This window comes from Lissotriton helveticus, chromosome 3_1, assembly GCF_964261635.1.
Source record: "Lissotriton helveticus chromosome 3_1, aLisHel1.1, whole genome shotgun sequence".
Lineage (NCBI taxonomy): Eukaryota > Metazoa > Chordata > Amphibia > Caudata > Salamandridae > Lissotriton > Lissotriton helveticus.
The window spans coordinates 292700305-292721415 of NC_136061.1; the positions used below are offsets into that span (position 1 = coordinate 292700305).

Below are 21111 nucleotides of genomic sequence, written 5' to 3' on the forward strand. Positions count from 1 at the left end.
ACCAAAAGCCCATGTCACCCAGGCCCACCCCCAACAAGCACCAGACTAAGGGGGAGTCCGCCCATGTTACAACTCCCTCCACCCCACTGCAGCGTACATTAACATAAGCCTATGCAGAGAAAGCATACCGACACTCTCCTGTCCGCTAAATCCAAAAGTCAAGGGTCAACTGTCTGTTGCTCAGGAGCCTCCTTCCCTCGGTCTGAGGCATCACCAGATGCGGAGCGCCGCCGGGACCGGCAGTTCCCCCTCCTGCGTGACCCTCGGGAGGTCTGTGACTGTGCCTCGCTCAGAGATGAATCCGGCACCAAACCCGGCAGCGTGTGCACCCTCACCTTCACTGTTTCGTCGGTCCATTTGAAAACCTCCTCCGGAGTATCAAAGAAGTGGGTGCGAGACTGGAACACCACCCGCAGGCGGGCCGGGAATAGCAAGGTGTAGGGGAGCTTAAGTTCTCTGAGACGGGCCTTGGCGGCCATGAATGATTGCCGCTGCTGTTGCACCAAGCGCGTGTAATCCGGAAAGATCAGGATGCATTGGTTCTCATAGAGCAGGGGTTCCTTGGCCCTGGCCTGTTTCAAGATAGTGTCACTCACATGATAATTCAAAAGTTTAGCGATCACCGGCCGCGGGCGAGCCCCCTCCGGCGGCTTCTGCACAAGAGCCCTGTGGGCCAGTTCTATCACAAAACATCTGGAGAGGGCATCAGGGGGAAGCCAACATTCCAGCCACTGCATCAAGAAACCGTCCATGTTGCCTTTCTCACAGCCCTCCGGAAATCCTACAAAGCGCAAGTTGTTCCGCCGGGCCCGCCCTTCTGCATCCTCGGCTCGGCGCACAAGGCCCTTCCGAATGCTCTCCATGCTGGCCACCTTACGCTTCAGAGCCGCGACGTCGTCCTCCCCCCCCCTGAGATCCGTGTCCCTGCCTCCGTGATGCGGGACACAGCGTTCCGCAAGTCCTGGCGCAATAACATGACATCTGAGCCCACTGCGCCTATTTTCGCGTCCAGCATATCCCGGGACTGAGTAATTGCTGCCATCAAAGCCGCATTGTCTGACCCAGGGTCCTGTTGCCCTCCTGCCACTCCTGGCCCCCCCGCCGGGTCCAGTAAATAGGTCGATGGGCCCATGTTTTGTGACCCCGCCACTGCCCTTGTCCCGCGTCATGGCCACCTGTGGTAGGTATCCACCCGAGGTAGGTCCCGTTCTCTTGTCCACTCGTAGTCCCACACGGACACCACCGAAGCCACAGAAGCTACCCCAGACTGCTCCCAACCGGGTAGAAGGTACCCTCGAGCCAGGGCCTGCAATCCAGCCAGATGGGACCAGACGTCAACACCCCAATCTCCGCACCTGGCGGGGGCCCCCACTGAACTCCCAAAGTCCCGACTTATCCGCAGGGTCCAGCCACCACCGCCACCTGCAAGGCCCCCCCTCCGGATGACCGTCGCCAAGGGGCCCAGGAGGGGCACCAACACTTGTAGTCCAGCACCCCATGCCGCCTGATCAGACACTCCTCACTCCTCTCACCGGATTCCCAACCAGAAGGACGCCAGTATCAGCACTGGGCCACGGGACTCTGCTCCAGCCCCTGCGCCACACTCCTCACCTCTGCGGCCCAATCCGACCGCCGTGGGACGTCTTGCAGACAGCGTCCCCCGGGCCACAGCTCCAGGCCTCGAGGAGACACCACTGGCCCAGCACACAGGCAATGCCGCAGCCCTACACACCCCCTTGGATGCCGGACTCCACCGCTCAATCGTGGGGCACACCGCTGCAGGGGAAACCTGACCTATCAGGGGCTATGCAGACCGCACTCCTTGGCCCACAGCCCAATCCAGAGGAGAAAACAGGCCCAAGGAAGAGGCCCCCACTCCGGTCCAGCCGTATCATCGTCGCACTGCTCGGACCCACTCCACCCCGGGGGCCAATATGCCCCCCGAACTCCCACCGCTGAGCCCCACCGCCACACAGTCCCTCCACGCGGACCGCAGGCGCAGTGGCGGCAGCCCACTCCCGGGCTGCACCAAACTTTACCCCCGGCTCCTCCGAGCGGCACTAGGCCGCACCACGCCGGAGCCCCAGTGCAGTGGAAGGGGAGACTCCTCTCACGGATCGCCACACTGCGGGATCCCCGGGGGGGGGGGGGCGACGCGCCCCTCGAGCACTTTCCACGAGTCCCGCTGCCTCGGGGACCCGCCAGGCCAAATGCGGGCCACAGCGCCACCAACACTCCTCACTCTGGGGCACACGAAACTTGATGTCCCGGCTCCGCCTAGTCACACCAGGCCCCACCACACAGGGAGCACAGCTCCGATCACCAGCCACTCCGACCGCCTGGAACGTCCTCGGAGCGTCGCGACAGGCTGCAGGTGCAGGGTCAACCCCTCAAGGCTGCAGGTACGTGGAGAAAGTCAGGATATCAGCAGGATAAGTAACGGGCTGGACGGAGCACAGCTAAGACACGTCCACCATGCTGGCTTGCTTAGCCATGCCCCCCAACTGGTTTTATTTTAATGGTTGTATCGGTACTGAGGGTGATAATGGCTGACTGTTCAAGTTTGGAAAGCTGTTGAAAGGTAGCTTCATCTTGTGTTTTGTGTTCTCAAAATCTGTTAGTGCTGCATTTTTAAAGTTCAGTACTTTAGGAAGAAGCATGTGAGAAGGAGGGTTGAAAGTGGATGTATTCCTAAAGTCCATATTTGATTGTAATTCCTTGGAATTTAATCCCCGAAAATAATTCAATTACAGCCTTGGCGAGGAACCCCCCAGCTATAGTGGACTCCAATGCGGCAGCCGGTAACTTTCAAAAGTGGCTAAGTCAGGCAGTAAACAGGCTGGCGCCAGAAGTGACTAAGCACCCTAGGAGAAGGCAAGCTACGTTATTCTGGTACTCGGCTGAGCTCAGACTAATCAAAGTCAAATGTAGACGCAAGGAACATATTTGGAGATCTGACTATAGCATAGAACATAGAAAAGACTACCATACAGCCTTAGGAGAGTATAAGATTGCTATAAAACAAGCTAAAACTGTATATTTTACTTCTAAAATTCAGGAGGTCACTACCTCCTCTAAGGAATTATTTAAAACTGTGACTGCTCTGTCGATGTGCCCGCGGGACACTATTTGCACCTGACCAAAACTTTGTGGACAAAATGACTGTTTTCTTTCAAAACAAAGTTCAGACAGTCTAAAATGAACTCCTGAACACAGCTGGGGAGAACTGCATAGAGGTTCGGGAAGACACTGCACCTCAGTGTAGTCTATCACGGTTTTCAGTGTCAGGGGAAGAACAAGTTGTAGACCTATTGTTACAAACCAAGTCCAGGTTCCCTCCTTGCCCGCCTTACATCTGGCTCCGGAGGAGGTCGGTGCTTCCCTGACCCCCTCACTAAATGAGATTACGAGTTCAGGGGTCTTTCCACTGGTTTGGAAAAAGGCCTGTATCAGACTTAACCTAAAATAAAACACGCTTGATCCCTTGGAAGCCAAAAACAATCGCCCAATATCCTGTCTCCCGCTACCCTCTAAGATCCTGGAGAAAGCCATGAACTCGGAACTGACGGAATATTTGGATCACAATAACATCCTTGATTCCACCCAACATGGATTCAGATCTCGACACTCTACTGAGTCAGCCTTGATTATGGCGATGGAAGAGATCCGCAAGGTGATGGATGGAGGGGGGAAGGGCCGCCCTTATACTGCTTGACCTAACCGCTGCATTCAACACCGTAAATAATGCAGTATTGTTGCAGAGGTTGAAGGCTGCTGGCATTAGGGATAATGCTCTTACCTTACTTACATCATTTCCGGGATCAAGGGACCAACTAATTCACTGGGATGGACTTCAGTCAGGAAAGTTCCACCTCCCATATGGAGTCCCCTAGGGGTCGGCCCTGTCCCCGACTATGTATAATCTGTACGTCGCTCCACTAGCTAGACTAATAAAAGACCATGGTCTTATGCTTGTGTCGTATGTGGATGACACCCAGTTAGTGGTGTCAGTTACGCAAAGTGTGGATATGATGGCTAAACGGTTCAACAATTGCCTTACAGCACTGATGGCTATGATGAACACTAACTGTTTAAAGCTTAATATGGAAAAAACCGAGGTTGTAGAGGGTTTGGAGCCAACTATGGTGGCCCCCCGAAGCAAGTACTTGCCCTGTCCCTGTGTCCAAGGCCAGGAATCTAGGCTTCCTGATTGATAAAGATCTAACGCTCGCCCCACAAATAAATCAAGTGTCTTCGGCCTGCTTCTTTATCCTAAAAGTCTTGCGTAAAATTCTTCCTTTCATTTCTTTTTCGCTAAGAAAAACGGTAGTCGAAGCATTAGTTCTGTCGAGAGTAGACATTGCAACACTCTATACCTGGGAGCTGTCGCAGGGCAAATCTCCAAACTTCAGTCACTCCAAAATGCGGCACCTCGGGTTTTGCTTGATCTACCCAAACATCATCCTACGTCCACTTGCATAAAGCAACTCCACTGGCTTTGAGTTTGACGGCGAGTGGATTTTAAGACTCTCTGCCTAATGCATAATGCCCTTTATGGAGGAGGTGCGGCGGATGTATAACTACTATTTCCCCTGTATGTGCCATTATGCTGCCTAAGGTCCACTAACACTGGACTGGTACATATCCCCAAGACAAAAAGAGTCAGGTGGGGAGGAAAGGGTTTCTCATTCCAAGCGGCTAAACTCTGGAACTCCCTCCCCGTACAGATACGACTACAGTCTAGCAGGTCTCTTTTTAGAAAAATCATAAAAACATGGCTCTTTACAAAGCTTTAGGTCTGGCAGCTTCTCCTGGATTGAACGCATCTCAATGCCAAGACGCCTCGGCAATAGTGCGCTTTATAAATAATCAGTCAGTCAGTGTCAATGTCCGTTCTGTCTTTGAAAAAGTAATGCAAGTGTATTTTATGAAAGTTCTTTGTGCATTTGAAACTCATCACCTTTATATGTGGGGACAAAACCTAGCCCTTTGTTTAGTAGCCTGGTTTCTTATTGTGTCAAAACATGGCTGCTAAGATGAATGATTAATCGATCCCGCTGGTTGTGCCCTATTGTGGGTCGTCCTTCGTCATGCTGTATGTGTGTAGGGATGACAGTGGGGCTCCAATGTACATAGGCTTGCTGTTGCCTTCTTCTGCCTCTTGATCTGCCTTGGACCTGCCCTGAAATATTAGTGGTCAAACGACTCTGACTCTAGTTCCAGTGCATCCAATCGCTCTGGCAGAGGTGGAGGGGGGCCAGGCACTTCTTCGGGCCCCCAACCCATGGTGGCCCCCAACACTTTGAGGCTACCCAATGCCACAATTCCAATCGCCTCCCCCTTCCCTAACCTTACTTTTTTGTTAGAAGGAAATCTCCCACGCTACTCCAGCTTGTGACAGAGATGCTCATAGTTACTCGAGCTTGTTGCAATAAGTTTTGTTTGCATTATTTGTATATATGATGAAAATGACTGCCCCCTTTGGTCTTGTAACTTGATTAGGCGCCTATTACGGAGCTGGTGCTCCAAATCTCCTGTGCTATTTCAGGCTTGTTCTAGTGATGCTCCCAGTTTCCCAAGCTCGTTGACTTACTTGTGCACATTCTGACTAGCTGGGATACAGTTAGCACTGTTTCAGAGTGGCTCAGCACTAGTGATTCAGTTAGAGTGACTCTTTTAAGTTCCATAACAACATTGCTTACATTATGTGTGCAATGTCTTCTTACACACCTCATTTCATCATTATGACGCAGTCCTAAGACTATTACGGCAGTAGCTTTATATCTGGTAAGCGGTATTATGCAACACAGTCACCCATTTTTGGTCAACTGATATTAGCTTGTGACATGAACACGTACTTCTGCGGGAAGCCAATAACACTATGCCATCACATCTGGAGCAGGACCAACATACACTGCTCTTTTTTGAAGGCTGCCACCTTACCACCTTTGACTAATGAATTTTCATAGCCAATGCCTATGCATGGGCGAGCAAAACCTGGACATTTCGGTCTGTGTATAGACATGTATGCATTCTTTACATTTTACTTTCCATGGGTATTTGACTGAACCCCTGGTTCATTCGTTTAGCCTTCTATCTCTTTCTTTTACCAATGCTGTTCTCCGATTTCATGAAGGACACAGCATTAATTGAGTTTTCAGTACCAAATAGACTTACTACTGCTTATTTTACCTATGTAATAATTACCTATATTCCTACTGTAGGACAGAGTGCACCCGAGCCCCATGCTAGGGTCCGTCGAGTTGAGGCACAACACTTGACAATTGCGAGTGATCTTGTGTATTTTGTATGAATGCCAGGATTTGATTGATGTTATACACACACTTTCATGGTGGTCACATCTCACCATAATTTTGGCAGTTGATGGCACTAAATTGATAGGTGCTACTGATATTGTTATAATAACTTAGTTGTCATTATATCTCCCTACAAGTTATAATGCAGTGTATCCGATTTGAAAATTCACCGTGGACCACTTACTGGTTTTGTACGTTAATTGAGCAGAAGCAATACTTACAGGTCCTGACGAATGCCAATACCTCTTTTGATGGTCTAGTTGGCAGAAACATGTTGACCAATAACTAGTGACACATGGAAGCAGGGTCAGTTGACCACTGCAGTGTCCTTTCCCTCTTTTTAATCTCGACCCACGCATGAATAAAGTTGTACGCCTGCCCTGGAGTCCGTTTTAATCACTTTTTCACATACAGCACGCTCTGCAAGCCTCACCACCCTTTAGTTTACCATAGAGCTTCTACAAAATCTCTCACAACATCTGAAGAGCTCCTCCTTCTCAGGAACTGAGTTGTAGCCCACATGTGATCTGTTGTCCTGGTGCAAGGAGAATCCCAATGATGAAGCGTGCCACCTATGGTGCGGGAGGGAATTCGTCCCAAAAAAGGAATATTTCTGTTCAGCTAGGTTTTCCAACTCTTTTTAAGCCCCAGGTGTTTCTGTGTGTGTAAGATATGAGGTGGGAGTGAACACCTGCAGGTCTCTAAATCTCCTCTGGCCCTTCTTTTGTGTTTACCTACATCTTTTTAAGGTCCTGTAAAGGAAATAATACACATGTTGATGCTTCCCAGCATTTTTGTCTGTCATCACTGCTATTCACAAATGAGTGTTTACTCAGATGTTTCTGTACATTGATTGTAATGAGCATTCCAGAAGACCGGTGAGAATCCATATGCCTCAGATATTAGTGGACTGGAGTTAGAATAATGGTCTATCCATTCTGAGAATGTTATCTAAAACAAAGTACTTGTAAACTGTTGGATAGATGGTTAGAATATCACAGCCTAGAAGTTCAACTTGCCTATTGCCTTTGCCAACTCACACATACTTCCCTCAAACGTAATCGTATTCTAGGGGAGAGGGAGAGCATGGCCAGTAGTATGCTTTCCCTATTTACAGTGGTAGAATGACAGTGTGTAACAGGTGGTACTTGCATTTTGTGTCACTTGCATCCCTCCCACAATCTCCTTAATATGTACTACCTCCTATAAACAAAGCAACTAAATGCATCTGTTTAATTTTCAGGGGTTAGTTCTCTTTGCCAGATAACATGGCAGTGATATCCCTGCAGCTCGGCCAGTGTGGTAATCAGATCGGATATGAAATGTTTGACGTCATCTGCAACGACCTTCTCAGCACGAATGGACTGTGTTCGAAGAAGGAGAATGAATCATACCAGTTGTCTTGCAATGAGCGTTTCTTCCGAGAAGATGAATCTGGAGGTACAAAGAAGCTTATAACATACTGAACTGCATGCCAATGCTTTTTTACTGTATTGTACAAGGTGATCCAATTGACTAAGATAAATGACATTCGGTATGTATTAGGTTCCTGCGTTCGGAGTGTGCGTTAAACAAAGAGCACATCCGCCCCACTTTGAGCACTTCAATTAGTGCTGTTATGTACTCCTCTCGGTCTCGAGAGCGCAGTCGGAGAGGACCTCTCTCGAGACCGGGAGGAGTACTTTGGTGTACTGTATCCACACATAGGTGGAATATCATTTATACGTTCTTTTTCTTCGGACGGACTCCCGTGGGAACTATTCCTCTCACAGTACCGGGTCGACTTGTATGTATCTAACTCAACTGGACTATATGACCTACATGTGTTTCACCATATTAATGCCTTGCAGAAGTCCATTTTCTTTTGCACAAAACGCGTTGGCTGCCTTTGGCAGTGTATTAAAGAAGCATCAATAAATGAAGATTACTTATGGATTCATGCAACTTTTCTCGGAAAATTGTTAATCTTTAAAACTATTATAAATATTCTGAATGTGTTGTACCTTTAGTTGTAATGTCTGAATAAAAAGAATTATGGTTTAAAAACTGAGACTTTAGGCCCTGCACTGATGCTTTTCTCTGCTAGAACCAGACACTTTTCTGGTAATTAAGTAAATCTCAAAAAGCAGTTAGGTTAGCAATTTGGTTTCATAAATTATAAATACAGTACTCAATTATATCCTTTGGAAATTCAAAAGATGGTAAATGGAATTCCTTCTTGTGTTTAAATGTAATGAGCTTTGCGCCATTCTTTTATAAACAAATCTCACTTTTCAAACTGATAACCAAATCATGTTGAGAGGCCATGGAATAGCATTGATAATAGTAGCCATTTCACACTTTGCATGGATGGTGATTTAACCACTTTTAAAAATCATTTGAGTTCAATTTTCTACTTGACATTGATTTGAAACTTTACAGTGACGGCTAGCATTATCAGGGATGTGAAATGAAAATCACAATGTTTTAATTTCGGCTAAGATAAATACATCAAAAAATTAAAACTAATGTTATTAAAATTACTTAAATAATTCAAGTAAAAAGAGAATACTATTTCAGTTGTGACACCATTATAAAAAAAGTTTCCTTTTGGTGTCAGAACGCAAAAGAAAGTAGGCAACTAAGGTAATATAACAAACACTGTTCATCATTCTCTAGACACATCTTCTATGAATATAAAAACAGTCACTTGTGTTACTTTAAAGATAACGGAAATAATAGCTTAGTCGCAAACCAGAAACGGAATAGTTACTAACCATTTTACAAGGTATCTTAAGAAAACAGATGAGACAGTATTATAATGGCAGTATAGTAACAACAGAGTACATGAAAGATTTTGTCATGTGTCTTCAAGTTATTCATTTATAGCTCCAAATATGTAACTGTCTGAAAAGGGTGTTAGAAATAGGCTTACAAAGAGCTTTTATTTTAATGTATAATGGACCATAAGGTACGGTGAGTGGAGGCATTATCAGCGTAATCCTCTCCTTTAGTACAAGTTATATGGATTGTAAATGTAATATTTTTAAACAAGTAGGCAAATAGAGAATTTAAAATGGTGATAATTTAAGTGTGTTCTGCTCTATTTCAAGTAACTAAGACTTAATCCCTCAATAGTAGTGTCAGGGAAGAGCACAAAGGGTTGTGTGGTAATAGAAGGTGGACATTGTTTGTTTCCTAAATTATATATATATATATATATATATATATATATATATATATATATATATATATGCCACACCGATCCCGGTAGAGACGAGAGGCTGTCTAACGGAGCGGTCCGTTTACGGGGTACCGGTACCCCTCAATATTCCCACACGTACCTCTTTCCAATCTCAGGACAGAGAAACGGACACTTTAGTTGAGTGCAAAAGAATTTTTTCAGTTTAATGCTGCCACAAAACAACGCGTTTCAGCTTCTTGCCTTGGTCACGCTAGACAAAGCGTGACCAAGGCAAGAAGCACCGACGGGATTTAGACCGAGTTCGAGATTTACGCCGAGAGATGCATATCATGACTTGGTGTTAAATGAATTGAAGAAACTGGGTAAAGAAGCTTATCAGAATGCTAATAAATTGAACAGCGGTAAACAAAAAAACTTATCATGCGTTGGTCAACAAACTGTCTGAGCATGACAATTGTATAGTGTGCAGCGCTGACAAAGGGGGAAATGTTGTCCTATGGGACAGAGACAAATATTTAGTTGAAGCATATAAACAGCTCAATAACAAGAAATGTTACATGAAGGTGGATACTAAATTGATGCTAGAAAGCAATAACCCGTTTAACAGTGAGCTGAAAGATTGGTATGAGCAAACCCTTTTGACCCATGATGAGTATATGTTTTTGAAAATCAATCAACCAGTTACGGCAGTATTATTTAATGGTAACAATTGATGTGGCCACCCTGTATACTAGTATAAGACACACAGATGGACTACGGGCAGTTAGACACTTTTCAGGTGCAAGATCGATCAAGTTATGGTCACACACCCAGATGATTCTCCGTATGGTGGAGAAATGCTTAACAAGCAATTTCATTTTATTTGATGGACAACTTTTTCATCAAACCTGCTTTACTGCCATGGGCACCTGCTTCGCCCCCAGCTATGCTAATTTGCACATGGGCTGGTGGGAGGAGCAGGTGATCCGGACGCAGTACCAAAGGGAATGGGATACCCATGTAATACATTGGAGTCGTTTCATTGACGATTTGTTCCTAGTGTGGAAGGGCACAGAGAGTGAAGTAAAATCCTTTGTCAGTAAACTCCAAAAGAATGATTTGAACCTTTCCTTTACTAGTGAAATAAGCTGAGAGTGTCAATTTTCTAGATGTAACTGTATATGTAGAGAATGGGAAACTTCAAACAAAGCTATATAGAAAACCTACGTGTGGTAATACTCTTCTGCACGCTCGTAGCTTCCACCCTCTTAAGTTGAAAAAGAGCATACCGTACGGAGAGAGTGTAAGGGTGAAACGACATTGCAGTGTACCTAAAGAAACAGAGACGGAACTGAGTGTTTTGAAGAGGAGGTTCAGAGAGAGAGAGAGGATACCCTGAAGACTGGATTGACAGTGGTATCAATAAAGCATTAAAAAAGAAGAGGGAGGAGATCCTGTTTGACGCAAAAGTGTAGAATGAGATAAAGATTGAGAACCAGTGTAGGTTCATAACAACTTTCAGTAGACAACATGATGATGTAAGGAGAATATTGAACAGACACTGGCACATCATTAAGAACGACCCTGTGCTAGGTAGACAGGTTACACAGAGACCACAGATTACTTTCAGGAAGGCGAAGTCCTTTAGAGAATCCCTGGTGAGCAATACTTTAAAGAAACCACGGCCAAAACAACTTGGTTAAGCAAGAAAGATGGGTTTATCAAATGCTCTAGGTGCAAGGCTTGTGTGCATGAGTCAATTGTGATCAATATCAAGTTGGCCTAACGAATAAGATGGAGAAGATCAGAGGCAAATATACTTGTAAAACGGATTTTGCCGTCTACGTGCTGCAGTGCCCATTTGGCCTGCGGTACATAGGGAGCACTATCCATGAGGTACACAAGCGTATTTTACAGCACCTATGAGCGATAAAGAATGGGGGCAGATCCTATCCAGTGGCGAGGCACTTTGAGCGATTTCACAATAGAGATACCAAAGGTCTCACTTACTATGTGATCGACTCTGTGTTGATAAACATAAGAGGTGGGAACCGGCTAAAGAAACTAACGATGCTTGAGTCCAGATATATTATTAAATTGAATTGCAAACAACCAGGAGGCTTGAATGTAGAGGAAGATCTGCGCACACATCTATAGTAAGATTTGATGAGCCGCTGATAGAACTGTTTACAATTGTAATGTACTTGCTATTAGTGGAACAGACTCGGTGAATAAGAGATTGATCCATGTAAGTTGAATGTGTACTGAGATGTGGTTGCCCACTTGGGCATTTATACTTTGGCATATTGTCATGTGTCAACAGGTTGTTGAGAATGCTAGAAGTGAAGCGCTAAATACTATGATTCATTTGCTGTGCGACGGGAAATGTTTTAATGAATGATTCACAAGATCATTATTTGGCTCACTTGAACAGTATTTAGAGCGTGTTATGGGCGCAGCGCCAACTGACAATAAAGTTGTGATTTTCTTGAAAAGTAAGGTATGCTCACGGTGACATCGTTGGGCAATCCTGGCTGAATTTAGTTTGCTCAGTTGACTGGTATTCAAGATCGCGTAGCAGTATACATTACAAGTGAAATGAGTAATGTGTTTGACACTGACGCTATATAAAAAACTCTGAATATTTTGCACATTGTTCTATATATAAAAAACTTTGAATATCATGCACATTGTTCTAGGACTTGAACAAGAGTGTATTTATATATTTTGTGAGTTGAATAATGTGGTTAAAATCAATCTGTACAAACCAACTTCTGTTCTTTATGTTTATTGTGTAGTTTCAAGTACACCTAATGAATTGCTTTAAAAAAAAATGGCCGCTTTTTGAATTCCAATTGACCAGTGAGCAAGACTGCTTGGCAGCTGAAACGCGTTTGGCAGCGGCGGAATAAAGAAACAAAAATCGCACATAGCGTTGTCTTCTTTTGAAATATTTATATATATATATATATATATATATATATATATATATATATATATATATGTATATATATGTATATATTGATATATATTGATATATAGTTAGATGTACATCAAAGAGCCTTGAGACTGTGATGTAAAGGAAGTTTCATTGGGAGGCTAAATTGGATTCCTTACAAACACAGTACTTGCATCGTTAATGAGAAATCCTAATTAGGGAAACACTTATGAAAGCAAGCAGTAATCCTTAGATTATAATCTTAATTGTTCCTTTTATAATAATAATTTTGCCTTTATATCCAAACAGGAAACAGTTTTAATAACGGTCTCAATTGAAATAATACTCTTTTTACTTGAATTGTTTAATGATTTTGATTACATTAGTTTTAAATATTTCCTGCCTTTAGCTTAGTCTAAAAAATGCATTGATATGTTTATTTCACAGTGTTGATACAGTAGAAATTGCAGTGAAACTGGTTGGCTGTTAAGTTTTAAATAACTTTCAATGTGAAACGTGATCTGGGCTGTCATTGTCAAGTTTTCAAATCGCTATCTGTAAGAAATTGAAACTGGCTGCTACTGTCCGTGCATTCTCATGTATTCTCAAGGGGATTTCTTTATCAGTGTGAAAACTGAACTTTGTTAATAAAAGTGTGGATCAAAACTCATTACATTTCAATACAAAAACTGCTTGCTTCGAAAATCTTTTGTGTTGCCAAAGGATATGAATGAGTATTTTATCTATATTTTGTGATAGTTTTCTCCCCAATGCTTTTTGTGATGAGCACATTCTTGCACATTTAACACTTTTAACGGCTCTCAGTCACTTCATTTGGTTAAGTTTGAAAGCTTGTATTGGTAATTGAAAGCACTAGTTTCCTAGCTGACCAATTAGCCACTAAATAACCTCTCCTTTATGATTTGATAAATAGGACATTTTATCACCTGTACTTTACGTGTGGAAGGATTTGATTTGTAAGTGTGTTCATGTGCAATTCGAATGAAGGAAAAACACTGGCAAGGGATTCGACCACCCAAAGCAAGCATATAATCGGATAATGTTAGTGTTTTGATAAGAGCAGGGTCTTTTCATTATTACTAAAAGAAAAATCTTCTTTTCGTGATTTCTTTTTTTAAAAATCTTTTATCATACACCTCATACAAAATAATATGTCTCTAGGCACCATGGACCAAAAAATATTCCACTAGCTTACAATGTTGTTTATATTACTTAAATCATCTTTATTGTAAGTATTCTTTATAGCTTTTAGTCATTTAAAAAAATTATTTTTAAAACAAGGCAATGAATTTTAAATCGTTTTTATAGTAAAATAGATTTTACATTGAGAAGTTAAATGAGAATCTAGGTTTTCTGCAGATCTGATGCTTGCAGCCTCAACAAACCATCTTAAAATTAAGTTGGATAAATTATTGTAGAATCAAGACTTTTGGGTGTAATATGGTTTTAGTAGAAATATTAGTATGGGTTGATCCAATGTTTATGATCCCTATGAATATAATATACTATACTATACTAGTGGTTAATTACTAATTATTTGACTATTAATTTACTTTGTTGTAGTTAACATTTAAGAGGTTAGTGAAAACCTTTGTGACACTGTAACACCCAACATAGACATTAAAACACCTCAGCACTATCAATCCGGAGAATTGCTTGAATCAACTCGGTGAATCATTGTTTTAATAACATTTACTCACAACTGTTTTTACCGTGAAGAGACACACATAACATGTAAATAAGTGAGACTGCACTTTTAAAGATTTCTCAATTAACCAACATAATTTCAATAACTTGAAATGATATTTTTCAAACATACGCATTCCTCATAATATAATGATATTTCAGTGTCATAAGTTATTATTTGGGTCTCCCTTCTTTAAAAAGAAATTATCTTCTCAGGGAACACTGCTTGGAAGTTTTCATGGTTCTGGAAGTTTGAACAAAGTTGAATTTTATAACATCTATGTCTTCTTATAAATACTATGTTTGTGAAACAGGTGCATAACCCTTTCTTTAACCAAAACCATATAAGAGTCTAGCTGCAGTACCTTGCCACAGCTGACAGGTGGCTTTCAAGAGCAAACTAAGGGGGTCATGAGGTATCTGGACCGCCACAATACATGCGGCGGTCCCGCATACCAAATCAGGATGCGACCACCACCATGGCGGTCGCATCCTGCCATTTAACATTGCGGCGGGTGCTGCTGACTGCACTACATGACAGGCACCACACAGTGCTTGCTACATAGTGCTGGGAAATGCAGGGGGTGCCATGGGTAACCCCCAGTGCACCCACACCTCCCCCAACACAAGGAGGGCCCGCAGCGGGCCCCTGTAACAAATCCCCACCAGCCTTTCCATGGCGGTATCGCTGCCATGGAAAGGAAGGCTGTAGCCAGCATCCTGATTTGGTGGACGGTGCCTGCTAGGCACCGCCACTATTTTGGGCCATCTGGACCGTCCGCCAGGCAATCTGTATGATTGCTGGTGGCGGTCCCGTGGCGGAAGGTCTTTGCATCCGCCACGGACCGAGCGCGATTCCCTCTGCCATCGTAACGTGGCGGAGTAAAATCGCGGTCTGATTGTGGAAGGACCCCGGCCGCATGGCTGGCTGTGAGGGGCCTTCGGCAATCATAATCAGCCACTAAGTTAGAGCATTTTGTTGCATTAGCCTGATTATTCAGTGATCTGAGCCTGGACACTGTTTGATGAAATATAATGTAAAATGTCTTTCCACTACTTCTCTTAGTACCAGTTGCCAGGACTGTACTTGTTGACATGGAGCCAAAAGTCATCAATCAAACCTTGTCTATGGCCACCAGGTCCGGGCGCTGGAAATACGATTATCAATCGCAGTTTTGCCAGAAACAGGGATCAGGAAACAACTGGGCAAGCGGGTATGATTATTTTTTAAACTCTCCTTTCACATTGTTGTTAAGCTGTAACTAAAATGTGTTTGCATTTTTCAATGTTTTCTGCACTGCAGCTTTTTAGTACAGGTTACTTTGAATCAATGTATAGTGAAATAAACATAAGTATGTATGAACTCTGACACATTATGCTCTATGCCTCTGGTATTGCTAATTAAGTGTGGGGTCCTGAGTTTTTTTTCATTACTGATGAAATATTGTAGATATTATTTAAACACAAGAAATATTACCGCCACTCCTGCCCGCCAAACATGCAACATTAGCAACAACCGTGGTGTTATTTCTGATTTGCCAATGTATTTTCATTATGACAGTGAAGGATAAGTCCTGTGGGAATCAAAATTCTTTGGTACCTTCAAAGATGGATGCCTATTCGATGTAGGGGTCATATGCACTACCTAAGTCGCACCTTAATTGAAAAGACATTTTTTATGCCATTTACATTGGCTTCCATCAGTGCATCGTTTACAGCCAACATTATTGAGCTACTGACCTCACAAGGTCTGTAGGTGTGCCTGGGGAACTTCATCTCCAATAGTGTCAGCTATGTCTGTGGGGGACATTGGCCTAATTTTCTATAGTACTATTTCTTTCAATATCAGAGAAGTTACTAAAAGCAATGGAGACACTTAACATAATCACAGGACACAAGCTGTTGCACACTGGTATAAATGATTCAGGACCCTTCAGTGATTCAGTCTGCACAGCCCTTAGGCACTGGTTGAGTGCTACCTCAAACATTCGGGCGCCCTCAACTGCCTGTTCAGAAGGATAACTCAACAGATAAATGCATGTGTTTGCTCTAGGTCAGTGGTTCTCAACCTTTTTGACTTTTGGAGATCCCTCCTTAATCATTACTGTAACCCGCAGACCACCACTGACTCATTATTGGAATCCGGGATCCCCGCTGAGTCATTATTGGATTCCTCGGAACCCATCCTAAGAATTTTCGATGATTTCAACTGCAAAGCGATGCCAATACAAGCATTTATCAAACAAATACACAAGTAATGAAATAATGTATATCATTCACAACCCACATATACTAAAAATCAAGATTGGAAAAAAATGTTTTTCCTTTTTTTTAATTTTTTTATTGTTAAGTATTGTATTACATTTTTAGACATACGGTTATCATCGCTTTATCATTAAATGGTAACAGCCAAACTGGCTGTATTTGTTCAAGGATCGAGGTAAGTGGTATACATGTTTGGCTGTTCCCTTTTACACTGTCTTGCTAAAAGAATAAGAGTGGATGAGAAGGGTAAAGATAGAAAATAAAAGAGGGAAAGGAGGAGGTAGTATACAAGAAGATTATTTCAGTCGTGGGTCTGTTCTGGGTTATGGGGGTATACTCGTGAGCAAACGCTCTTCTCCAGCTGAGTTTGTGATGGTTCGTAGGGGTCAAGGTACTCGTCCAGTGATGCCCACATTCCTCTAGTTGCTGGTCTCCAGGGTGAGTTCTGCAGGGTGGTACTGTCTGCGCCTCTGAGGTACTTCACCCAATTAAGCCAACCTTTGAATGTCGCCTTGGCTGTATCCTTCCATTTGGACAGTACAATTTTCACTGCCGCTGTCAGAAGAAGATCTATCAGGTCCCTGTCGTTTTGTGAGTCTAGCTCCGTGGTTATAAACCCGGTGGCAAGGGTAGCGAATTCTGGCTTTAGTATGCACCCCAGCACTTTTTTTATGAACGTGAATATTTTCTCCCAGAACCTTTTAATTTTGGGGCAGTAAAAGATGAGGTGTGCTAAGTCCCCCTTTTCTTTGTTGCAGTTCCAGCACAGGTCGTTTTCCCTTGAGACCCATTGCTGCAAGGCGAGCCGGGTCCAGTAAGTCTTGTGTAGTAGCCAGAATTTTGTCTGCGCTATACCAGGCGATTTTGTTCCGTGAGGGGGAGGCCCAGTGGATATTGAGTTCACGCTCACAAAGTGTGGTGCCAAATTGTTTTACCCAGTAGTCCCCTGGCTTATCATTCATTTTGGTGCCGCTAGGGCGTAGTAGCTTGTACAGATAATAGAAGGGTTGGGGCGTTTCTAAATTTAACGAAGGCCTTTCATTGTCCATACTATAGTCTGTTTGGTGCACTTGCTGTACTCCCACAGGTCAATCTAAGGGTACTAATATCAAGTGTACATTTAGCTTCTCTAATTATTTACACTTTATTAATCGGTTAATATTTAATTTGTGTAACACTCTCCCCCCCCCCCCCAAATAGGCTTTAAGGACGCCTAGGATCCCGGGACCACTGGTTAAGAACCACCACTATAGGTTACAAAATGTTGCCTTCTTTGGTACTCGAGAACCTTTTTATTCCTGCTTAGAAAGCAACATTATTTCAAACAGTTTTATAGTACCCTTCAGGTTTGGTAAATCCGCAGGCCAAATGCCTTATTTCAGAGACTGATTTAAGAAATATCCACTAATTTTAAGTCTTGATGTTTGGATACCGGAGTTGGGAGCACACCGCTGACCTCTTCCGCCGTATCGCCCCACTGCATCGTGGTCTGTGCAGTTCAAGTGATTTCCAGAACAGTTCAAAGTTCAAATTTCAAAGTATTTCACCTCAATCGGTGCAAGTAAGTACTTGTATTGTGGTCATCTCTAGACACGAGCCTAGCTCGTGTTTCGGGATTGATTCCCTCATCAGTAGAGATAGATTCGGGGTTGCAGAACAGGTCGCCAAACATCCGTCACGGGCCTCGTTGCCTCTCTGGCGCGCAGGTGCATCTCCAACAAGCTCGTCAGCTTACATGGCTACCGGGAGCCAAGAAAAAGTGGATACCGGAGTTGGGAGCACACCGCTGACCTCTTCCGCCGTATCGCCCCACTGCATCGTGGTCTGTGCAGTTCAAGTGATTTCCAGAACAGTTCAAAGTTCAAATTTCAAAGTATTTCACCTCAATCAGTGCAAGTAAGTACTTGTATTGTGGTCATCTCTAGACACGAGCCTAGCTCGTGTTTCGGGATTGATTCCCTCATCAGTAGAGATAGATTCGGGGTTGTAGAACAGGTCGCCAAACATCCGTCACGGGCCTCGTTGCCCCTCTGGCGCGCAGGTGCATCTCCAACAAGCTCGTCAGCTTACATGGCTACGGGGAGCCAAGAAAAAGTGGATACCGGAGTTGGGAGCACACCGCTGACCTCTTCCGCCGTATCGCCCCACTGCATCGTGGTCTGTGCAGTTCAAGTGATTTCCAGAACAGTTCAAAGTTCAAATTTCAAAGTATTTCACCTCAATCGGTGCAAGTAAGTACTTGTATTGTGGTCATCTCTAGACACGAGCCTAGCTTGTGTTTCGGGATTGATTCCCTCATCAGTAGAGATAGATTCGGGGTTGCAGAACAGGTCGCCAAACATCCGTCAAGGGCCTCGTTGCCCCTCTGGCGCGCAGGTGCATCTCCAACAAGCTCGTCAGCTTACATGGCTACCGGGAGCCAAGAAAAAGTGGATACCGGAGTTGGGAGCACACCGCTGACCTCTTCCGCCGTATCGCCCCACTGCATCATGGTCTGTGCAGTTCAAGTGATTTCCAGAACAGTTCAAAGTTCAAATTTCAAAGTATTTCACCTCAATCGGTGCAAGTAAGTACTTGTATTGTGGTCATCTCTAGACACGAGCCTAGCTCGTGTTTCGGGATTGATTCCCTCATCAGTAGAGATAGATTCAGGGTTGCAGAACAGGTCGCCAAACATCCGTCACGGGCCTCGTTGCCCCTCTGGCGCGCAGGTGCATCTCCAACAAGCTCGTCAGCTTACATGGCTACCGGGAGCCAAGAAAAAGTGGATACCGGAGTTGGGAGCTCACCGCTGACCTCTTCCGCCGTATCGCCCCACTGCATCGTGGTCTGTGCAGTTCAAGTGATTTCCAGAACAGTTCAAAGTTCAAATTTCAAAGTATTTCACCTCAATCGGTGCAAGTAAGTACTTGTATTGTGGTCATCTCTAGACACGAGCCTAGCTCGTGTTTCGGGATTGATTCCCTCATCAGTAGAGCTGGATTCGGGGTTGCAGAACAGGTCGCCAAACATCCGTCACGGGCCTCGTTGCCCCTCTGGCGCGCAGGTGCATCTCCAACAAGCTCGTCAGCTTACATGGCTACCGGGAGCCAAGAAAAAGTGGATACCGGAGTTGGGAGCACACCGCTGACCTCTTCCGCCGTATCGCCCCACTGCATCGTGGTCTGTGCAGTTCAAGTGATTTCCAGAACAGTTCAAAGTTCAAATTTCAAAGTATTTCACCTCAATCGGTGCAAGTAAGTACTTGTATTGTGGTCATCTCTAGACAGGAGCCTAGCTCGTGTTTCGGGATTGATTCCCTCATCAGTAGAGATAGATTCGGGGTTGCAGAACAGGTCGCCAAACATCCGTCACGGGCCTCGTTGCCTCTCTGGCGCGCAGGTGCATCTCCAACAAGCTCGTCAGCTTACATGGCTACCGGGAGCCAAGAAAAAGTGGATACCGGAGTTGGGAGCACACCGCTGACCTCTTCCGCCGTATCGCCCCACTGCATCGTGGTCTGTGCAGTTCAAGTGATTTCCAGAACAGTTCAAAGTTCAAATTTCAAAGTATTTCACCTCAATCGGTGCAAGTAAGTACTTGTATTGTCGTCATCTCTAGACACGAGCCTAGCTCGTGTTTCGGGATTGATTCCCTCATCAGTAGAGATAGATTCGGGGTTGCAGAACAGGTCGCCAAACATCCGTCACGGGCCTCGTTGCCCCTCTGGCGCGCAGGTGCATCTCCAACAAGCTCGTCAGCTTACATGGCTACCGGGAGCCAAGAAAAAGTGGATACCGGAGTTGGGAGCACACCGCTGACTTCTTCCGCCGTATCGCCCCACTGCATCGTGGTCTGTGCAGTTCAAGTGATTTCCAGAACAGTTCAAAGTTCAAATTTCAAAGTATTTCCCCTCAATTGGTGCAAGTAAGTACTTGTATTGTGGTCATCTCTAGACAAGAGCCTAGCTCGTGTTTCGGGATTGATTCCCTCATCAGTAGAGATAGATTCGGGGTTGCAGTACAGGTCGCCAAACATCCGTCACGGGCCTCGTTGCCCCTCTGGCGCGCAGGTGCATCTCCAACAAGCTCGTCAGCTTACATGGCTACCGGGAGCCAAGAAAAAGTGGATACCGGAGTTGGGAGCACACCGCTGACCTCTTCCGCCGTATCGCCCCACTGCATCGTGGTCTGTGCAGCTCAAGTGATTTCCAGAACAGTTCAAAGTTCAAATTTCAAAGTATTTCACCTCAATCGGTGCAAGTAAGTACTTGTATTGTGGTCATCTCTAGACACGAGCCTAGCTCGTGTTTCGGGATTGATTCCCTCATCAGTAGAGATAGATTCGGGGTTGCAGAACAGGTCGCCAAACATCCGTCACGGGCCTCGTTGCCTCTCTGGCGCGCAGGTGCATCTCCAACAAGCTCGTCAGCTTACATGGCTACCGGGAGCCAAGAAAAAGTGGATACCGGAGTTGGGAGCTCACCGCTGACCTCTTCCGCCGTATCGCCCCACTGCATCGTGGTCTGTGCAGTTCAAGTGATTTCCAGAACAGTTCAAAGTTCAAATTTCAAAGTATTTCACCTCAATCGGTGCAAGTAAGTACTTGTATTGTGGTCATCTCTAGACACGAGCCTAGCTCGTGTTTCGGGATTGATTCCCTCATCAGTACAGCTGGATTCGGGGTTGCAGAACAGGTCGCCAAACATCCGTCACGGGCCTCGTTGCCCCTCTGGCGCGCAG

General features: G+C 44.6%; 1 protein-coding gene across 4 annotated transcripts in view; it reads left to right on the top strand.

Annotated features, from left to right (window-relative positions):
* Positions 1 to 21111, top strand: part of TUBD1 (tubulin delta 1) — a 297439-nt gene that overhangs the window by 136557 nt on the left and 139771 nt on the right. For all 4 annotated transcript variants that reach the window (XR_013608610.1, XM_078679828.1, XM_078679825.1 and 1 more), the window contains 2 exons: positions 7561 to 7757; positions 15192 to 15339. Coding sequence is in view for 3 of the 4 variants with exons in the window: in XM_078679828.1 (XP_078535954.1) it covers positions 7586 to 7757; positions 15192 to 15339 (320 nt within the window). In the remaining variant the exon portion in view is untranslated. The remainder of the gene's footprint in view (positions 1 to 7560; positions 7758 to 15191; positions 15340 to 21111) is intronic.